Source organism: Sceloporus undulatus, chromosome 1 (assembly GCF_019175285.1).
Source record: "Sceloporus undulatus isolate JIND9_A2432 ecotype Alabama chromosome 1, SceUnd_v1.1, whole genome shotgun sequence".
Taxonomy (NCBI): Eukaryota; Metazoa; Chordata; class Lepidosauria; order Squamata; family Phrynosomatidae; genus Sceloporus; species Sceloporus undulatus.
Window position 1 is genome coordinate 71,910,770 of NC_056522.1, and position 20,851 is coordinate 71,931,620.

A 20,851-nucleotide genomic window follows, 5' to 3' on the forward strand; every position below is an offset into this window, starting at 1 on the left:
TTGAAGATGATTGGGCTAAGTGGACAGCCCTGTTTCACCCCGCGGTGAACTCAGATTTCCTCGCCTTTTGCAGTCCGCACTGTGGTGGTACAGTCGTTGTAAAGTTCACGGAGCAAGTCAAGAAATGTCGAAGGCAGAATTGTATTATAAAATTGTGTTCATAACATTATTGATTACAATAATCAACATTCCAAAACCAGGAGATAAGGATAAGGATATGTACAATAAATATCACAACAAACTTTATTAACTTTCCTGTTCCACCATCTTTTGTTTGATTTGTAATTTCAATTCAGACTCTGTTGGGGCCATTTGCAGGACGCATGTCAAGTTGCAGGTCAAAGGCATAATGAATCCATTCCTGATTTTAATATGAATTTTGAAAGACTGATTATTCCAGGCAGTGAACCCTTCCCCCCAGAATATGCAACCCCACCCCACCATTGCTAATCCCTCTCCTTAGTTTGTTGAAATTTTCTGTAGGAAATTATCCTAAGGAGAACCAAAGACTCATGGATTTGGAAGGGCCTGGTCCAGCTGCTGTTCTTAAAACCTAGTGATCTAGTGGCAGTGTGTGTTTAAGTTGTGTTTATTCTGTTCCAAATGACCAGAAATGTCTGGATGCTGGTGTTAAGAGCAGCCTGATTGCTACTTGGATGGCAGATCACCTACCATGACTGTGCAGGTAAGAAAGAATCCTGCTTGAGGTCCTGCAAAGCTGCTGCAGGTTGACAATACTGGCTATGGCGTTTGCCTGTGTCCCCTTAAAACACAGGCATTGTGTATTCTTACTACTACTACTAATAATTTTATCCCTCCTCTCTGTGTAACACAACCGAGGCTTACAGCAATTAAAACATACATTCCCACATCTCAAAATCCCACCCCCCTTAAAATACAATTAAACCGTTTGGAATTAAAATGCCTTTTTCCATTTTAAAGTATTTTTCTTGGACTCTCTCTGCCTCTCTCTCTCTTAATATATCAGTAGTTCTAGTTCACATATGGTTGGCACTTGGCTTTCTTGCAGGCTGATGCAGATGTGTTTTTGTTCGACTTGAAAATAAGCCTTCTGAAGTTGCTGAGGAGGAAGAAAGAAAGAGGAAAGAAGCCTATAAAATATTATTTCAGTCGTAAGGTCACAGTCTGTTTAATAGCTTAGAAAAAAACACCATCTTGTAAGCTGCAGGCTATTCAGAACTGAGATTTTCTAAAAACCCCGTGCTCCAATTTTGTTATTATTGATAGAACTATTTCAATATCTAGCCTGCTATCCTTATTGGATAGCAATAATGTCTGACATTTAGAATAATGCTTCCATTAAGTAGTAACAATCATACAAAATGGAATAATACAACATGGTTGGAATGTGAAGTCGATGGTTCTCACGGCTGGCATCCATAGTTTTTTGTAAGTTATTTGGGCTATGTGTCCATGTTCTGGAAGAGTTTATTCCTGACGTTTTGCCAGCATCTGTGTCTGGCATCTGCAGAGAATGCTGGCATGGAAGTGAGTGGGGTATATGGACAGGTTGCTTACCTGTAATGGTGTTTCTTCAAGTGGTCATTTGCAAAGAAGAAATATATATATATACTGTGTGACCCTGGGTTGAGAGGAAGTGATTTACATGTTAATCTGTGTGGTGTTCTGTTGTTGAATGGCAAGGCCTCAGAGTGTCCATTTAATTAGTGATCCATTATCTGCTGGAAAATCCCCCTGACCCTGGGTGGTTTTCATTTGCATTTGCTGGGTCTTGATTTTGACTGGTAGTCAAACTTCGAGCCAAAACAGACAACCCCGAAGGAGCGGCTTCACGCCACCCCTTTGATTGCTGGATTGGGGCTGTGGCAACTACATGCCACAACCCCAATTCAGCTTTTTGCCAGCCCCAAAAGAAGTGGCAGCAAACCACTCCTTTTTGAGCCAGCAAAAAGCAGGTTTTTGCACCACCACTTTGCAGTGCTCCTGCGTCATGTGGCGTATAAACACTGCGCTGCTGGAGTGCCACAAAGCTGTCTGCTGTGTGGTTAGGCGGACGGCTTCACAGCAGCTTCTTACCGGCTTGGGTGTGTGTGTCATCTAAACGACACACACTCCAAGCTGCTGGAAAGCCGCCTCAAAGGAGCCATCTGTTTTGCCCCTTTGTTTACTTTAAGGGCTTCTTCTTTTCTGTTGAAGTTGTCTAGGTGTTTGTGGATTTCAATGGCTTCCCTGTACATTCTGTCCTTATAGTTTTTGGTATGGGCCAGAATTTCAGTGTTTTCAAATAGCATTTTATGCCCAGAATGGTTTATAACATGCTCTGTTACTGCGGATTTTTCTGGCTGACCCAGTCTGCAGTGTCTCTCGTGTTCCTTGAAAACTGTGTTTGAAGGTCCCTATATAGACTTGTCCGCAGCTGCACTGTGTTCAGTAAACAGGGATGAGATTACTTTGGACACAATCCTTTCCTTACTCAAAGGACCCGAAGGGCTTTTGGCTTTTTGACTACAATAACCATAGTCACACAGTTTTCTTGTGATCTTCTGGACATTGTAGTCCAAAAATAATATTTTCAAGCTCAGACCCCATGTCAGACTATTTTTGTAATTGTTGTATGTGTATCTATGTACCTTCAAGTCATCTGTCGACTTATGACAACCTCATGAATTTCATACCATGTTCTTAGGCAAGGAATACTTAGAGGCAGTTTCCCCTGAACTATAGCCTACAGTATCTGATCTTCCATCCAAGTACTAACCAGGGCTGACTCAGGTTAGCTTTCAAGATCAGACAAGATCTTGTGCCTTTACGGTACTTAGTGCCATAACTTTTATTCTGACATTGGTTGTCAAGGGTTTCAGGCTTGTTCTGTATTTAAAGCAGCTGGCTGAAATCTAAGGGCTTTGGAGAGACTGTTACGATCATTACACTTTAAAATGCCAACAAATTTAAACTGACAAAACTCAGCACTGTCTCCTCCTGATGTAAGCAGACCACTGTGTTTTCTTTCCTTAAATTTATAGAGTGGTTTGGTCATTCTGACCAGGATGTTATTTTTATTGGAAAGCAAGGAGATAGATTAATAGATGTGCATTTGTACAACAATCTAGAAAAAATAATTAGCCATGTCTTTTTATAGGTTGAAAACAAGTATCTTGCTTGCTTTAACGTCTGCCTTTTCCACTAAAGGCAGACTAATACAGAATCTTCATGCAACACATGTCCAAATAGATTTTGGTTAAAGAATACACTAAAACAATGGTTCTGGCATCTGTACTGGCTCCCTATTAACGTCTGGATGCAGTGAAACGTCATGGAAATGCTTGACTTGCAGTGTTCTACATAGTTTAGTCCTCTCCTATGCAGCGACTGCCTTGTTTTCTTGTGAGCTTTAGGTTCAACTTAAGCAGTTTCTTGATTTTATCTTCTATGAACCAAATCAAAAGAGAAGGCAATGGTTTGAAGGCCAGTGGTATTCATACATTTTTGAGCTAAGTGAGTCTGGCCATTAAGCAGACCCACATAAGTTACTTGGGAGTATAGGTGGTATAAAGGTAAAGGTATTCCCCATTTACAAGGGTGTCGTGCCTGAACTTAAGGGGCGGTGCTCATCTCTGTTACTAAGCCAAAAAGCCAGTGTTGTCAGATACTACTCTGATTGTGTGGCCAACATGGCTGCACAGAACGCTGTTTACCTTCCCACCGGAGTGGTACCTATTTAGCTACTTGCATTTGCATGCTTTTGAACTGCTAGGTTGGCAGAAGCCAGGTCTAGTGACGGGAGCTCACCCTATCATACGGCACTCGGGCCTTGAACCCAATGCTAAATGTAAGCCCCTAAAACATAGATAATGAGTTCAGGAGATATTATATCTATTATAATTATATATATAATTATTCCAGGACTGGAGGATATTTTAACTGAGGGTATAACAGCTGACACATGAAACTAGAGAGAGAAAAATGGAATTACCACTGAAGAGCCAAAATAGCACTGGAAGTCCATCTGTTGCTCATGAAAATGCCATTGTACCTACAGTCCTGTGTTTACTTATGTTTCGCTAAATATAGCAGGGCTTACAGCTGAATGAACTCACATAGAATTAAGCCAGCACTCTGCAGTTTGGACAGCCTTTACAGCTAAGGCTTTCTAGAAGTTAGTGGACTCCCAACATCCCCAGAAATATTGCCCCGTGCCCAGGGATGGTGGGAATTGTAGTTTAATGGATAGTCTAGGTGCATGCATTGAATTAGAAACTCTGTGTTCAGAGCCATCTGCAGAAGCTTCTTAGAATAATCATATTTCTGCCCTTTTTCCTCAAAGGTAGGAAATATACAGGCCTGGGAAGAACTTATTAAATATTTTTCATAACATTAAAGATTTGTCACATTACAAAACATCCAAGACTGCAGTTCTCTGAAGGTTTACTCTGGAGATCTGCTCATCTATTAGACAAAAGACTGAAATTGTTCCTCACTTCTCTTAGAACCATCTAAATGCAATAGTCAGTCCAAGCTAGTCCTGCCATATTGCCTTTATGTTTGTTTTTCACCCTTTCACACACACACAAACACATACACCAATATAAGAGATATAGGCTGGAATCCTCTATCATGGTATATGTTACATAACTTTACATATGCTTGGATCCCATTTTGGGGAGAAACTTTTCCCAATACCTCACCATGACGCCTTGAAATATAGTCGGCAATGGCAATTTTTGCATATAAGTGTAAATAAATAAATAATAAAAATATACTACATAGCTAAATAGCAGAGGTGCTAAGAAACTATGTTAGTGAATTGCAAAGATGTGGAATGGGGCACTGGCAAGATTGTCCCAAAGAGCATCAGCAGCCTCTAGCCAATGTCCCAAAGCTTAATGGGATGCTTTGGGACACTGGCTGGGGGCTGCTGATGCTCTTTGGGACAATCTTATTGGTGCCCCATTTGTGCATCAGTTCTGCTTTGCATTAGTCACTTTGCTGGCTCTCCTATGTAGTAATATAACAGCAGCCCTTTACTTGATATGGATGTTACAGAACTGTCTAATTTTAATTCCTGTGCAGGCATAAGTCCCTAATTCTAGTCCTTATATCTAAATTATTTGCCTATCATGAACATAAGAAAAGCCAAAATGGATCAGGTCAAAGGCCTATTTTGTCCAGTATACTCTTTACAGTTATGCTGATGGAGAGGACATATTGCCCAAAGAAAGATCACAAGCTTCTGCACTCTACCAACTCATATACAGAGACACAGTTCGTGATACTAGAAGGAATATACAGCCATCATGGCTGACAGACATTGATGACCTTATTCTCATCTTTATTGCCTATGACTCTGACAGCTAATTAAAAAAATCCTATTTCAACCTGAAAACAAACCATGGGTTACCAGTGAAATAAAGAGGCCTTACAGTACCACATCCAGAAGTCAACATCACAATCAGGAATGAGATTGCAAATACAACATGAGACAGATAGTGAAATTGGTCTATGTCAGTTTACTTTAATTAAGAATCATATATAAAATGTGACCAAGTACAAGTATGAATAAGAATGCCAGTAAAAACATATGTAAGAAAGGGAGAAGCATCAGATTTTAGTCAAACACAGTAAGGAGGAGTGAGCACAGGTTCTGCAGCATACTGCTGGCTTGTTCCAATGGGTACAATCCATCAAGACATTCTCCTGCACTAACTTCATTTTCATGAAAAGGAGCTACAGACATAATAGCAACAGGTGTCGTAATAATTTAAGATAAAATACATAGAGAACAAATACTGATCCCATCTGTTAATTAATTTTCTGTGTGTAAAGCAAAGAGCTTAAAAGATGCTCCCCCTAGGCTTAGGGCATTCTTTTCTGTGAGTCAACAAACATGGATAGTTTACTGTAGTGTTTGTCTGTTGAAACTGATTCTTGCATTTGTTAACACAGAGAAGAGTACCTGATCTGGAGCATTCATGTTTTTTACATTATTCAGCTTTGATAAGATTGTAAAAAAGGCTTCCTTCCAAACCTCTAAAAGTGCAAATCAGAAATGTTTTCCATAAGGAGAACTTGTGCTCAACCTTAACCTTTTTTTAAAAGGATAGATTTGTTGCTTTTTAAACAGCAATTTATTTAAATACAATCTCTTTGAATTCTTTGAATGTCTTTTACAATACTAAAGTGATTGGGGGGGACGGGACCTGTAGCATTAAACTATGTTCTCAAACTTCCACCCACTCTAGGGGTTTTATTTTAATGAAAATCTCTCTTCAAAATCATGCCGTTTGGAACTGTCAGTTATGTACATCAAGCAACCCTAGCGATGTGAGATTGTCACCTGCATTTGTGAGCCAATTCACATTTACACAAACCCACAGTTGAATAGCACTGCAGACGTCACTACAGTATTCACAATATATTGGCTCCAAAAGTATATCATACTAGCGTAAAGCCAATGAAATCAATCAAAGTTAAGTGGGATTAAGTCATGTCTAAAGATGAAAAGAGTACTCACAAATTTTCTTGTCCTTCATAAGAAAGGGTGTCTTGACACAATGAGAAGCCCTTTTTTAAAGAATGGACAACTACTGTGAAACATTCCAGGACTTATTGTCAACAACATTTTTGAACCAAAAACATGGCATTATCCATAAAAAACTGTTTTCTCCCCCCAAAATTACATATATTTTTTGCAAAGAATGATCAAAAATATATAAAACCTGTTAATCACATAGAGGAGGGAAACTTTAGAAATTCTTTGATGTTGCATCCAATACAAAGTCAAGTTTTACATCTGGACTTAAGCTCCATTGATTTCAAGATGCTTACACTAAGTATGGCTAGGTTTAGATCCGATCCACTGTGAGGATGAGATCTGCCTTCAAACATGCCACAAGGAGCTCACGTTCCTTGCTAAGTGTCCACCACATACATGAATGCTTGGAGAGACACCCAAATTCTGTCCGCGCTGCTTTACTACAAACACCTCTGTGTGCACAAACATGAATTAGTGAAAGTATATAAAAATGTGATTCCATTCAGCCCTAAAAAAAAAAAAGCATTTATTCACTTCTCTGCTACTCCCCCACTTTATCTTCTGTTAAAACAGAGGAAACAAAGAAACTGCCTCTTAATTCACTGGGAGCATTACAGGAACATATATTGCTTGACCAAAGAGTACAATTAAGAGAGCAGCAGTATAACTAGCAAGTGGACTGAAATGGGAAAGAACACAAAATTTAGGCAGATGTAACCTGAATCTTCAGGTTTTAGTCACACTAGTCAAAGGTCCAGGTAATGGAAACCTTTTAAAGTTATTATGGCCTTATCTTACAGTAGCTAGGGAGGAGACTGCTAGTAACTAACAAAGACAAGGCATATGCTTTGCTTTTTGACATACAGCATCATTCCCTGACAAGGTGACCCCCAGATGTGTTGAACCACTGCTTCCATCACCCACAACCTACCTAGTCAATTTACACACATGCAGACATGTGCACCTGTACATCCCAAAGCAAACTCCATCTGGCACTGAAAACCACCATGCTCAATGAACCACTAGAGCAGATCACTGAACTGGAAATCCCATTCTCAAGGTTAAAATCCTGAACGTTACTCACCTTTGGCACTGGGTAGGATGGATCAACATTTGTGCGTAAAAGGGAATTAAGGCGTGAAGGTGTGGAGGACTGAACTAAGTCAGGATGGAAAGCTAAAGTACACTTTTCAAGATGGACTTCCAAACGACATAGCAATAATACTTGTATCTTAAACATTAAACAAAAACCAAACCTGGTCTACAAACACAGCAGAAAAAGGTGGTAGAAACCTGAGTGGTAGGTTGGTAGTTTTTTCAAGCTACAGCTGGGAGGGTGCCATATTTGCATGTTCCCCCTCATGTAAAGAACTCTCTGTAAGTAAAATCAAGAACAAAAATAGCACGCCAGGGTACATGTGACAAGTTGGAGTTTTGCTCCTAGAAGTAGCACCAGAAATTACTCATGCCTTTTCATGCCTTCAAAATATGCCATTTTTAAATGAAAACAATACCACCACATGATGGTGGAGGGCAATATATATTTTTGTAAGGGAGAAAAGGGAAAAATCTACTATCCTGGAGATTATGGTGCACTATTGCAATGACACTGTTCTAGGAATTTCAAGAGGCACAAAGACTATCAGTTATCCTCTGAAGTTTTGTTCCCCATCACAGGATTTTGTTTTGTAGTGATCTTTTCAGTCTGTACAAATAAACAAGTTGCTTTGCCCTATATATTTCTTTTTTTAGGTCCTTCTTACCGTTCTCGTCCTCAGTTTGCTTCATTGTTGGCAAATTATTGTCCCAAATACAGCCATGCTTCTGTTTTGAACATCTCCCTTTAGCTATGCCATTTCCATATCAAAACTATTTTTTACTAGGCTACCAGGTAATTCTGCTCAATTTTAATTTTTTATTTATTTTTTGGTAAACCAGTAAGCAGCAACAGAAATAAGCCTGGCCAAACTAAATATGCATATACAAAAATTTAAAAACGTAAAAGGATGTCCAGCCTTATTTACTGTATAATTTATTTGAAGCAAACATGGTGCATTTTGGTATTTAAGCATTGTGCTTTAATAAGTCAAGTTCCCCCTCCCTCCTGCATTCTGCCCCTCTTCTCCTCATTGTAGTTCAACAGCTGTTCTCATGAGTGTACAGAAGAAAAATGGGTGCTGAAGAGGCATCTTCAGACTCTTTCTCTCTCTAGGGTCAGCTATCCCACCCTGTCCTTAAAACACATACAATTATAAGGAAATATATCCTGCCCATCCCGATCATGACTAGTCACCATATAGAGTAATAATAATAATAAAATAATTAAAAAACACTTCTAACACTTCACCATTTCAAAATACAAATACCATCTGGTTTTACAAAAAGTGTTAGTACAAAGGCAACATTTAAAGAGAGCTGGAAAAGATATTATTTTTTAAAGAGAGACTAGAAATCAAGAATGAAGCAATGAGAAAGAGAGAGAGAATAGAATAGAAACAGAGATGCTCCTTTTCTTTCTCCAAAAGTGATCTGGCGCTACTTCAGTTTTTCTTTACCAGTTGTCCAGAAAATCAAATCCCGTCTTCAAGATAACATTACTTGTATTGCTCTGTAGAGACACAAAATTTAGACAAGTTGGAATATTTGAAAGTAAGAAGGGACTAAACTTAAAATTAACCAGTTGAGAGAAACTCCAATACAAGCAATAAGATCCAGGCCCTGTCTTTCCTGAAGAGAAGGTATTTTTCTATCCAAGAAAGACTTATGATCTAGCAGAGTATTTCTGTTGGTTGGATGGAGAAAGAAGGACAGTTGCTATTCCACTTCCTTCACTTGCATATCATACCTGCATCTGATCCAGATAGTTGGGAAATCCTCTGACAAAGCATGGAAAGTGAAGGTCAGGGATGAAAGAAATAAACAAGGTATGTGTGTGCCTCTATAAATCTATCTGTCATTAAGGAGAAGAAATAAATTCTTATTTAGAGTGTAGATATAACCAGCCTCACAAGGGGGTATAAAGAAAAATTAGAAACCAGAGAGCAAATAGAGGCAAAACAATTTCATTTGCTGGTGGGCAAAAAACTTTTGACTCCCCTGAATGGAGTTTTATGTTGAAAATTCTGAAATGGTTTGGCTTCAGCTTATGATTCTATTATCTGGCACAGTGCCTGAGGACGAGAGGGAGTCAACATAAATGTAAAATTCTGTTATATGCCTATGATACACTGTTCAGAATCTATAAACATTAAATGTTACTGGTCATCAGAAACAAATTACAATAGAGGTATTTACCAGAGTTTCAGTGTATAAAAATTAATCTAGGGTAATGTTGGTAGCTGCTTACGTTCTATTGGCAAAAGCTTGGGAATCAGTCCAATACTATTAGTAAACTAATGGGAAAGATAGTTATGGACAACTGTTAATTGTTTCCCAACAATTATAAATGTGGTGAGTATATTACCCTTGTGCCCTAATCATGTCTCAGAAGGCTCAATTGATCAGATAGGTATTTTAATTTTTTTTATTACTTCACACATTTATTTTATAATATTCCATCTTTCTCCCAGGTTGGATGACCCAAGACAGCTATATTCATGAGATTTGTGCATCTGCATTAACATCAAAATGATGAGCTAGTAACAAACTTTGCCTGTAAGGCAGCATTGTCCTCAAGTGCCTCACATTAGGTTTCCCTCCGTTCCAAATGGCTACCAGTTGAACATAATCAAGGGGGATACAAATCAACTTTTTCTTCTGGGGATCACAAAAGACACTGTACCCAAGTGATAACATGAACCCAAGGGAGCCCTGGTGGCACAGTGGTTAAATGCTGGTACAGCAGCCACAACAATGTGAGTTCAATCCCAGGGCTCCAAGGTTCACTTAGCCTTCCATCCTTTTGTAGGTCAGTAAAATGAGTACCCAGCTTGTGGGGGCAATTGGCTTACAGATTGTAAAAAGCTTAAAGCAGTAGTCCCTAAACTGTGCTCTTTAAGGGATTTTGGACTTCAGCTCCCAAAATCCCAGACTACTGGCCATCATGGCTGAGGCTTCTGGGAGCTGAAGTCCAGATTTTCTTAAAGGGCACAGTTTGGGGACCACTGGCTTAGAGTGCTGAGTTCACTGATAAGCAGTATAGAAATGTACATGCTATTGCTAGTGATCAAACCTCCAATATACAAAAGCCTTTTCTTTTGGAGACTACAAAAAATAAAAATGGGGAAATAAAAAATTAAAAAAGTTTAAAAAAAAGGTGGGGGAGGAGATTCATAGTCCCTGCAGAAGATCAGGTAAATTGTCAGATACAATTAAAAATCAACTTATTCCACACCTTGATGAGTCATACAGACATGAATAGTAGTGCCTGGTCATGCAGAGAAACCCTCTGTAGGTACATTGCTATCTGCACACAGGAGATTTTGTTGCAACCTCCAACCCTGCACATTTGGGCAGGACATTACATGAAGTTATGTTTATGTAACAGGTTGAAGGATTTCATGCAATTTAAATTCTAGCAAATACATGCATCCATCCAATCAGCTACTTATCTATATAGGAAGTGGGAATGGTGGCCCTTCAGCTGTTGTTAGACTGCCTATTTGAGCTTTCCTCACCACTGACTGTTCTAGCTAGAGGTGATAAGAGTGCATCATTGCCTGCCCTGACCTATATCTCTCTGTCTAAATAGGTATCTCAGTCCCACCCCACTCCAGAAATGGCAGTACATTGACAATAATGTGAGGACTAGATTATTTCTCCAATCGACAGACAAAAAAAAAGAAAGAAAAGAAACAAGATTAGTTAGGTCTTAGGATGCTTCAGTGTACCTAATCTTCTAGAGCAGGATTTGGGAAAGGATGCATTTTTGTTGCTGTGTTTCATAAAGCACTCTAATAAATAAGGCAAGGGATTAATTATTGGCCTTTACCTGACCAAGTGTCTGCAGGTCTGAAAGAAAACCACTATCAGTGTCTTCACTTTTGGTCTCAGTAGCTGATGGTGTTTCCACTGATTCAGGAGTATCATCAAGGACACTAACTGAAGGTGGAGCAGGTTGGAATTTTTCCCATTCTACTGACGTTGCAGCAAGAACTGGGGTGACCCCCTTTTCAGATTTATTAGCACTCAGCTTCTCTGTTTTAGTTGCCTCTTTCGGACCAGATTCTTGCCTGTAGTAGGGCTGGAGGATCTTCTCTCCTTTCTCCATTGATTTGATCTGGCTTGGGGTAAGAGAATAGAATGGAGACTGTTCTCCCTCACACTTGGAGCGCTCAGCATTTATCTTCCAGAATGAGGATTCCTCCTCTTTCCTAGCCGGTATAAGCCCATCTGAGCCAGGCGTTTTGCCACCTTGTGAGGATTTGGGGGCTGGAGGAGCTGGAGCACTTTTGGCAGGTTGTTTCTGTTCATTCTGTAGTGTCACTCCACTTGGTTCTTGTATTGACAGAGAAGCAATGCTGAACTCCATCTGACTCTGTTTGGAGATTAAAACAAATAAACAATGAATTCCTAATATTTTTCTATGGGAAAAAGTACTTGGACGATAAGATCAAAAAGGCAAACACAGGAATTGCAAGGGTCACGGATGAGGGGGATGTATCTTGTTAACTGCCTGGCTGACTTAGAGTCTGCTGTAGGACAGTTGTGGGCAAGATTCAACACCTGGTAGATTATACTGAAGATGAGCACAACTTGAACTTTACATATAGAGAAGGGGAGAGACATTTATACACAAGGTGCAAGTAACACAGATTTGTAATATATTTGTTTATTAATGTTGTAATTCATTGGCCTGTTACAGACTGCCAAAATAAAGCTGCTTCGGGTCTCTTTGGAGATATGCTATTTAACTGATGCATTGGTCTAAGAGTCCGGAGGTCGCACCAAAGCCACACTCCATTCCTAAGCACTGGAGTGCAGCTTTCGTGCAGCTTCTGGATTCTTAGGACCCATGCATCATTTAAATAGCATATCTCCAAAGAGACCCGAAGCAGCTTTATTTTGGCAGTCTGTAACAGGCCATTATCCTTATTTTATGGTCATAGGATGAGAAACCAAGCAAATTTATTCTAGAGAAGGTCTTCCAGAAATCCTTCTAACAAACTTTGAGATATGGTCCAAACAATTACTGTTACTTTAAAATATAAAGCACACATTCACTAGGAGCAATTACACAGCAACGTGCAACAAGCACATCCTATATGAAAATACCTAATATTTTTTCCAGTAGTAAATTCCTTCACTCATAAACCTATTTGATCATGTGTCTATATGTTCAATCCAGCCCTCACACTAGTCTGAACATCAGGACACACCCCACTAGGCCATAGCTATAACAATTCTCCATAGAAACTTTCCAACGGGATCCCATCTTGCCTCCTTTACTCTTTAACATGTGCTTGTAAGCTGCCTTGATTGTCATTGACAGAGAGGCGTGATATAAATTAAAGTTGATCTTCTTCTTCTTCTTCTTCTTCTTGAAACTGCTAGGTGTGGTAATTAAGAAACTTGGGGCATGGTGCAATGAAAATGTTCCTGACACTCAGCTCTATTTCTCATTTCCATCTAGATTTCTATGGCTTTCTCTCTTTGAGCCCCAGGCTACATTCTTTTTCTTTCTCAAATTATGGAGCAGAATCAAGAGGCAATTATTTACCTGAACTGATTTATTTCAGATCTCTAGTAGACAGCCTGATTGCTTTGAAGCTACTGTGTGGAAAAGCTTTGTGACTGCCACTGAGAAGGTTAGGGTAAACCTTTCTTCCAAAAAATGTTAAGCCTGCTACATGGAAGGACAGAGTTTCTGTCCACAACAGGAAACTGTACAAACACACCAACCCCCATTTTCAAATGATACAGCAAACGGGGTGGGGTGGAATTTGGTTGGGATGTGATTTAGGATGTTTGACAATTATTTACATAAAATAAAACTGAATCAGGATAATGTCATTCGGTATAACTTGTTTAAAAAGCAGTTGAATTAAAATATTTTGCCAGGTGGAAAAAAATCTGCAGTACACTTAATTGGCTAAAAACAGTACTCAAAACAGAATACGGAGTTGAGACTTCCTTTTCCAAAATGCTTGGTATCATACATGTGTTAGATTTTGGAATATCTGTACTTGCATATACAGTGCGCCCTTGCCTTACGCGGGGATCCGTTCTGGACCTCTCCACATAAGGCAAATCGCGCGTATGCTTGAGCCTCATTGAAAATAATGGGGCTCGTGCATGGCACGCTGTGCAGTGTGTGCGCCATTGTTCTGAAAGCCACGTAAAAGGTGCCCATGTATAACGGGGGCGCACTGTACATACATAATGAGATATATTGGAAATGAGATCCAAGTCTAAACACAACATTCATTTATGTTCCATATAGACCTTATATATGTATAGCCTGAATATTTTATACAGCGTGGGCTCGCCATATGAGGACTCAAGGTCATGTGGATGGTGAGCCCTGGTTTTATCAATGGTGCATGTGCTTGTGGTGTGAGTGCAGTGCAGCACACAAGAGTACACCACCATTGAAAACAATGGGACTTGAGGTCCCGTGGTATTTCTCTTATGCTGGGGGAGTCCGGAACAGATCCCTCACATAAAACAAGGGTCCACTGAACAATATTTTAAATAATTTTGTGCATGAAACAAAGTTTGTGTACACTGAACCATCAGAAAGCAAAGGTATCACTATTTCGACCACCCTTAAAAAATTTTTGGTATTTGGAATATTTTGGATTTCAGAATTCTCGATAAGGGAGACTCAACCTGGACTCAAATCAGATTCAAAATCTGTAACGGGAAGCTATTTTACTCAAATACCTGATACTTGGAGAATATCTGAAAACATAACAACTCAGTAGCACAAGCCTCCTTTACACTGGAGTGAGCAACTGAAGTCCTTGATCTCTCACTCAACTTCAAGTCCCCTCCTCAATGGCTCTACTGACTAGAGTTGCAGTACATGTACAACCAACAGCCATATTTGCTCATGCTGGCTTACATGGTATAAAAAGAAAAGATGAACACATACTGTACCTATTTTAAATACAATGCTCTTGGGAATGGTAAAAAACATGCTTCCAAAGATAGTCACCTGAAAGGTTTACATGACAATTTTGAAACTACTTTACTGGACTGGCATTTTATGCACTCATGAAGTAAGTGCCATTATTTTCTGGAAACTTTTCTACCCCACGACATTGGGTACAGTGTGGGTAGAGCTGATTTGATCCAAGCTGACTTTGAACATATAGTCGGCCCTTCTTATAAACGGATTTCTTATACACGGATTCAAGCACATATGAAACCTTGATTTTCCATTTTTATAAGGGATACCATTTTGCTATGTCATTATATTTAATGAGACTTGAGCATCCACAGATTTTGTTATCCATGGGGGACCTTGGAACCAAACCCCAGTGTATAACAAGGGTCCACTGTACTAGGATGGGATAGATTGTCAGGGACTGCCTTAGACCAACAGAGAGATGGCTACCAGTGACCTTCTTAACAAGAGTATGAGTCAATAATTCAGGACCTATTCATAGTTTTGGAGAAAAAGCATGCAGAAAAGATTGTTGAGGGAAAGTAAAAAGAGTCAACGAAGCCTCAAACTGCTCTTCCAGACCAAAGTGTACTAAACTAATAAGCGAAGAGGGGGTAGAATGCTTTCAACCTAGAATACCTGGGAGCTATTTGTGTCTCAAACAAATTGTGTGCCCTGTTCTACTCTATATAGTTAGGCAGTAGGAGGTAAAGTAACACTTAAGGCATGAACCTTCCAGCCTACTAAGGTTTTCTTAGTAAAGTAACTGGTAAAATGGAAGATTACCACACAGTGATACAGTGGGTTTCTTCCCAGACTGGATATTGATAGACAAAACATTTGGCACACTGGTTAGCCAAGAAATTACCAAATTTAAATTCACTGGCAGGAACCCAATCCAGTCCTTTCATAGGCACTCCAGTTCCAACAGTGAAATGGGAAGAGACTGCCACTTCTGCCTTCCTCACACCCCAAAATGGCTTCAGATGATTGTAGAATGTTACAGGGTTTTTGAAGGGCTTCATTATTGGGGGGAGAGGAAGAAAATCCTATTATGTGTTGAGACTTTTGCTTAGTCAACACTGGATTTCATCCACTGTTCTGTTCTTTCTCAAAAATTTCTGCCTGAAATATTTATTTCATGAACTTTAATTGCTTCCGCTCATATTTTAGGATAAGACTCTTTAAATTTAAACACATTTCATCTTGTCATAAACTAGCTTTGAATGTTATCCAGATATCGTCACTCCCCAAAGCGAACACACAGCTTGCAAAAAAAGTCATTTCACCTTTGGAGAATTCACAATGGAAACAACTTTTCTATCTTCCAAATAGTTTCCACCTAGGTACTGTATATTTGTATGCTTTAGACAAGGCCAAAAAAAACCAAGGGATCTAAAGATTAATGTGGGTTACTAGGAACTATATATTGTTACTGCTGCTCTTTTTCCTCAAAGATAATTCAGGGATCTTCTGCAGGGGCCTGGTTGATAAAGAATGATGGCTGAGCTCTAGATCTTGTATTATGCATATTCAAATGAGCATTTACTATTAAGATATAGGCATATTTCAATATCTGCATATATAGCACTAACGTTAATACACTGGCTCACCATGTAGACCAAGGGTCCATTCACATTACATAATTATAGTGCTATTATTCCACTTTAACTGACATGGGTTCTGTCCTATGGAATTCTGGGATTTGCTGTGTTGTTGTGCACTTTTAAGTTGTTTCTGACTTATGGCAACCCTAAGGTGAACTTATTTTCTTGGCAAGATTTGTTCAGAGAAGGTTTGCCATTGCCTTCACCCTTGGCTGAGAACATGTGACTTGCCCAAAGTCACCCAGTGGGTTTCATGGCTGAGCAGGGAATCAAACCCTGGTCTCTCCAGAATCCAACACTCAAACCACATTCTCAGCCAGAGAATTATAGTGTCTCACCAAACTAGAATAACAACTAAAGTGGAGTAATAATGTTTTAACTGTGTAGTGTGAAAGGGCCCAAAGATTTCTCTTTTCTGTCTCTCTTAGAGATAGCTTCAACCACCACCAGAAAACCAGTGTTAATTTAATTATCACTATTTTCATACCACCTTTCAATAAAATTATCAGCGGTACTCACAATCGAACTAACTCTAGGCTCTCTCATTTCCATGTAGCAGTTACCTAGCTTACAAAGGATAGCTCAGTTCCATATAACAGCTTCCTAGTTTTAAAAAATTTTCTTGTTTCTGACCAGATATACAGCAGAAGGAACTTGTGGGCCAGATGAGGACACCCATCAAAATGTATTTGTCCCTCCAGCCAGAGGATCCCCATCACTGCTTTAAGAGTTACTCAGAAGAAGCTTCTGGCTTTTCCAGAAATGCCCTTTGGAAGCTATGTGCCCAACTTCTACTGCCACTGCAAAGAGGTGGCAAAGGCCACATGAAACCAAGCAAGTATTAAACTGACATGGCTGAGCCCCCACAAAATGAAACCAACTAGATCTGAACTGACAAACACTTGACTCTGCACTAAAAACAGAAAGGACCACAAGAATCCACAGAGTTATTTTTGTATCTTATTCACTTGTTGGGAATGTAGAGTATTTCGTTAAGCAGATAGCACACATAGCCAAAACAAGCTGTTTGGCTTGGCAACCTTAAAATAGAAAAAGTGTGTGTGTATAAATACTGAAATAAAGCTTCTAGGATAAATTTACCAAAAAGACAAACAAAGAAATTCATAAGCTCCAGCAAATCCTACTGTTTCTAGAAGCAAAGTCATATGTAGTTTATTCAAGAGATAGAAAATAAAAGTTTATACAGCTGCTAGCACTGATAGAGTATAGCATTAGGTTTTGGCCTACAAAACAGTCATTGAGGTCTGAAGAAGATAGCGAAAATTCTAAAGCAGAGTATGCTCTGCTTTTTAAAAATCCTAATAAGGAAAAAACAACTGAAAGTTCAGTTAGAACTTAGATGTTCACAGGAAAACAAGATGTCAATGCATCACTAAAACAGTGCACAGAACAGCTCCTGTCTCGCTCTTGGTGCCTTTTTGATACATGACCTATTTGGTTGCATCTGCACTGCAGAAATAATCAAGTTTGACACCACTTCAATTGACATGTCTCAATGCTATGGAATTCTGGGAAATGTAGTTTGTTGTAGCACCAGAGCAGAGCAGAAACTCCAGTAAATGAGTGCCAAACTGGATTATTTCTGCAGTGCTGATGTAGCCTCAGTCACAACAGTGAAGAACAACATAGCCCAACCTTTCCACAGGTGCTATGCTTTGTAGATGTTGGTAGGTGCAGTCAAATCTCTTCAAAAAAAGCATGTATAGATTCCTGGAAAATCTGGAAGTCTAGTAGCTGGATCCCTAGATTCTAATAGTTATCATAGTAATGCTTCACATACTGTTTGCATTCAGATCCCCAAACTGAATGAGATGTTGAAGTCTCTCTCTCCGTGCTGAACTCTGGTTGCTCATGCAAATGCAAGCTTGGGGATAAGCAGTGAAGTGAGAATGGGGATCTACAGCTATGGATCCTGCTCATACATGTGAATCTAAGAAATGGTTCTGTCAATACAGCTGTCAGACTAAGACCACTTCAAACTGCATGTACAAGCTATAAACTGGTTTTATGTTCCAATTCTTCATGCAGTCTGAATACCAGCACATGGTTAGCTCCATACTACTGCAAACTACTGCTAAGAATGATCAACAGCAGCAGAGACAAAGGCTGATCTACATGGCTGGTGCTTCAGCAGATATCACATTCTGAAACCTGAAGATGCTAAGACAACATAGTCTGAATTTTTTTCAGTTACTTTACTCAGAAATGCCTCATCACTTTGTACAGTCCTCCCTCTGTTCTTGCAGACATGGGATTTGTGCCCCTTGATTATCCGCAGGGGGTGAATGGAGAGAGTTAAAATGGGGCGCCTGCCCCCCCCCCCCACACACACAGCAGCACACCTCCATTCAAACCAATAGGGCTTGAATATGCACGTTTTTTCATTTTCACGGGGGGTAGTGGTGGTGGAACAGATCCCCATGAAAAAGGAGGGGTGACTATATATAGTTTTCAAACAGATTCAAAAAAGTCAGGGAACTGCTTGGATCCCATGTACAAATGTGTAATGCTGTAGAGAGAGAAGTTTCCATAAACAACTACCACTGGTCATCTGTATCCATGGATCCAATCATCCACGGCTTGAAAATATATTTTTTTAAAAATACAAAAAGCAAACCTTGATTTTGCTGTTTTGTAAAATGAGCACCTTTCTACTATGGCATTATATATAATGTTACTTGAGCATTTACAGATTTTCATATTCACAAGGAGTCCTGGAACCAAATCAAACCCCAGGAATATCAAGGACCCACTGTATATATAAACTCTCTAGGGTTTGTGGCAGTGGTCTTCCTCCTTACCTGCTTCAGTGCTCTATTAAACTGAGAGAACAGCAACTGAACCTTCTCAAGACTAGAAATGGGTGCCATCAATGAGCTACAGACTGTAAAAAAGATCCCTTTTTTCTATTTTCTATCCAACCTGGCAGTCACTTCCTCTTTTACAAATTTCCATTTATTCCTGTAGCACGGTCCACCCGAAATGTTAATGTCACTGTGTCATCTTTGACATATAGAGCAACCTCTTAACTATCAGGCGGATCAGCCATTGAGTTCTGGGAGCAGTAACACAGCCAACAAGGAGCATAAGTCCAACAGCATGTTTTCTCAAATGTTAAATAAAAAATGCTATCTTTAGTCCATCCTATTTCGAAAACTGCCAACATGACAAAGCTCCTAAAATATGGAAAGCTAGCAGTAATTATGGCTTTGAGATCATGACTTTGTTACCTTCTCAGACCTACGTTTTAGGACCATAAACTGGTATGCTCTGGAATACACAAACAGTGGGCCCTTATTATACACTGGGGTTTGGTTCCAAGATCCCCCGTGAATAACAAATTCCATGTATGCTCAAGTCCCATTAAATATAATGACATAGCAAAATGGTGTCCTTTATAAAAAATGGAAAATTAAGGTTTGATATTTGAAATTTATACTTTTTTTTAACATTTTCAAACTGTGGATGTTTGAATTCATGTATAAAAAATCTGTGTATAAGAAGGGCTGACTGTATAAGGGTAATAGCCTGGTACATATTGCCAATAAGTGGCGTACCAGGGCCGATTCTAGGGTTAGGGCCCGCGCGGCAACCGCATGGTCCCTAACCCTAGTACATACGTATGGCGTAACAATGGCGGCGCCCTGTGACACGGGCACTTCCGTTGTTACGTAAGTGCCGCATGGCATCTGCATGTCACTTCACGTCACTTACATAATGAATGTGCCACTGGAACACTTGTTATGCTGCCCCTGCGGCTTTAAAATAGCCTGCTTTTCTCGGGTTCTTTTTTCTCCGCAGGGAAGCTGCGCGGTTTGGTGGCTGCGGCTTCCCTCTGGAGGGAAAAAAGAACCAGCAGGCCGCCATTTTTCGGCGGTCTGTACTGCGCCGTAAAGTTGGCCTTCCCTCCTTGCTGCACTTTTATTCCCAATCCCAATTGTTTCACAGAGGATCGTCATCTCACAAGAAAAGCAATAAATAGCTGCTTGTAATGTTCAGATGTTGTGTGCCTTCAGGTTGTTTCCGACTTATGGCAACCCTAAGGTGTGGTTTCCTTGGCAAGCTTTGTTCAAAGAGGGTTTCTCATTGCCTTCCTCTGAGGTTGAAAGAATGTGATTTGCCCAAGGACACTCAATAGGTCCCTATGGCTGATTCAAACCCTGGTCTCCCAGTGGCCTTGTCCAATGGAGAAACCATTACACTGTCTCAGCTTAGATCTAGCTATACAGTTTCATGTCACCTCAAGCAAAATTCATTCAGGACAAGCAAGAAATACATTCAACAGTACTAGCCACAAAGCTACACTAACACACACACACACACACACACACTCAAAATGCCTTAGGAAAGATGGGAGAGAGAACAAAAAGAATGTAACATAACAGATGAAGCTGTTACATCCACCCTAAGACCAAGCAAAGATGAGGGAAGAGTAGAGAGTGAAAAAGAAAGGGAGCTCTCAGCAAAATACTGTAAAAATGTCACTGAGATAAGTAGCATGGAGCTTTTCATATTGAGTAGACTTTTGGATTCTCCCTGCCAACACCACAATTATTAGAATGCTGCATGCAAATATTCCAACAAGATGCGTTGGGAGATTGCAAATGCAGAATCAACGCTTCCCAATCTGGTACAGCCTACCCTCTCTTCCCCCAGATC

At 39.8% G+C, this 20,851-nt stretch overlaps 1 protein-coding gene across 1 annotated transcript in view; it reads right to left on the minus strand.

Moving 5' to 3' along the window:
• Positions 1–5,469: 5,469 nt before the first annotated feature.
• The window catches only part of C1H1orf198 (chromosome 1 C1orf198 homolog), a 32,785-nt gene continuing 17,403 nt past the window's right edge, over positions 5,470–20,851 (minus strand). The window contains exons 3-4 of the mRNA XM_042438184.1: positions 11,445–11,990; positions 5,470–9,122 (exon numbers count right to left, since the gene is read on the minus strand). Coding sequence (XP_042294118.1) covers positions 9,066–9,122; positions 11,445–11,990 — 603 coding nt within the window. The 3' untranslated portion in view covers positions 5,470–9,065. The remainder of the gene's footprint in view (positions 9,123–11,444; positions 11,991–20,851) is intronic.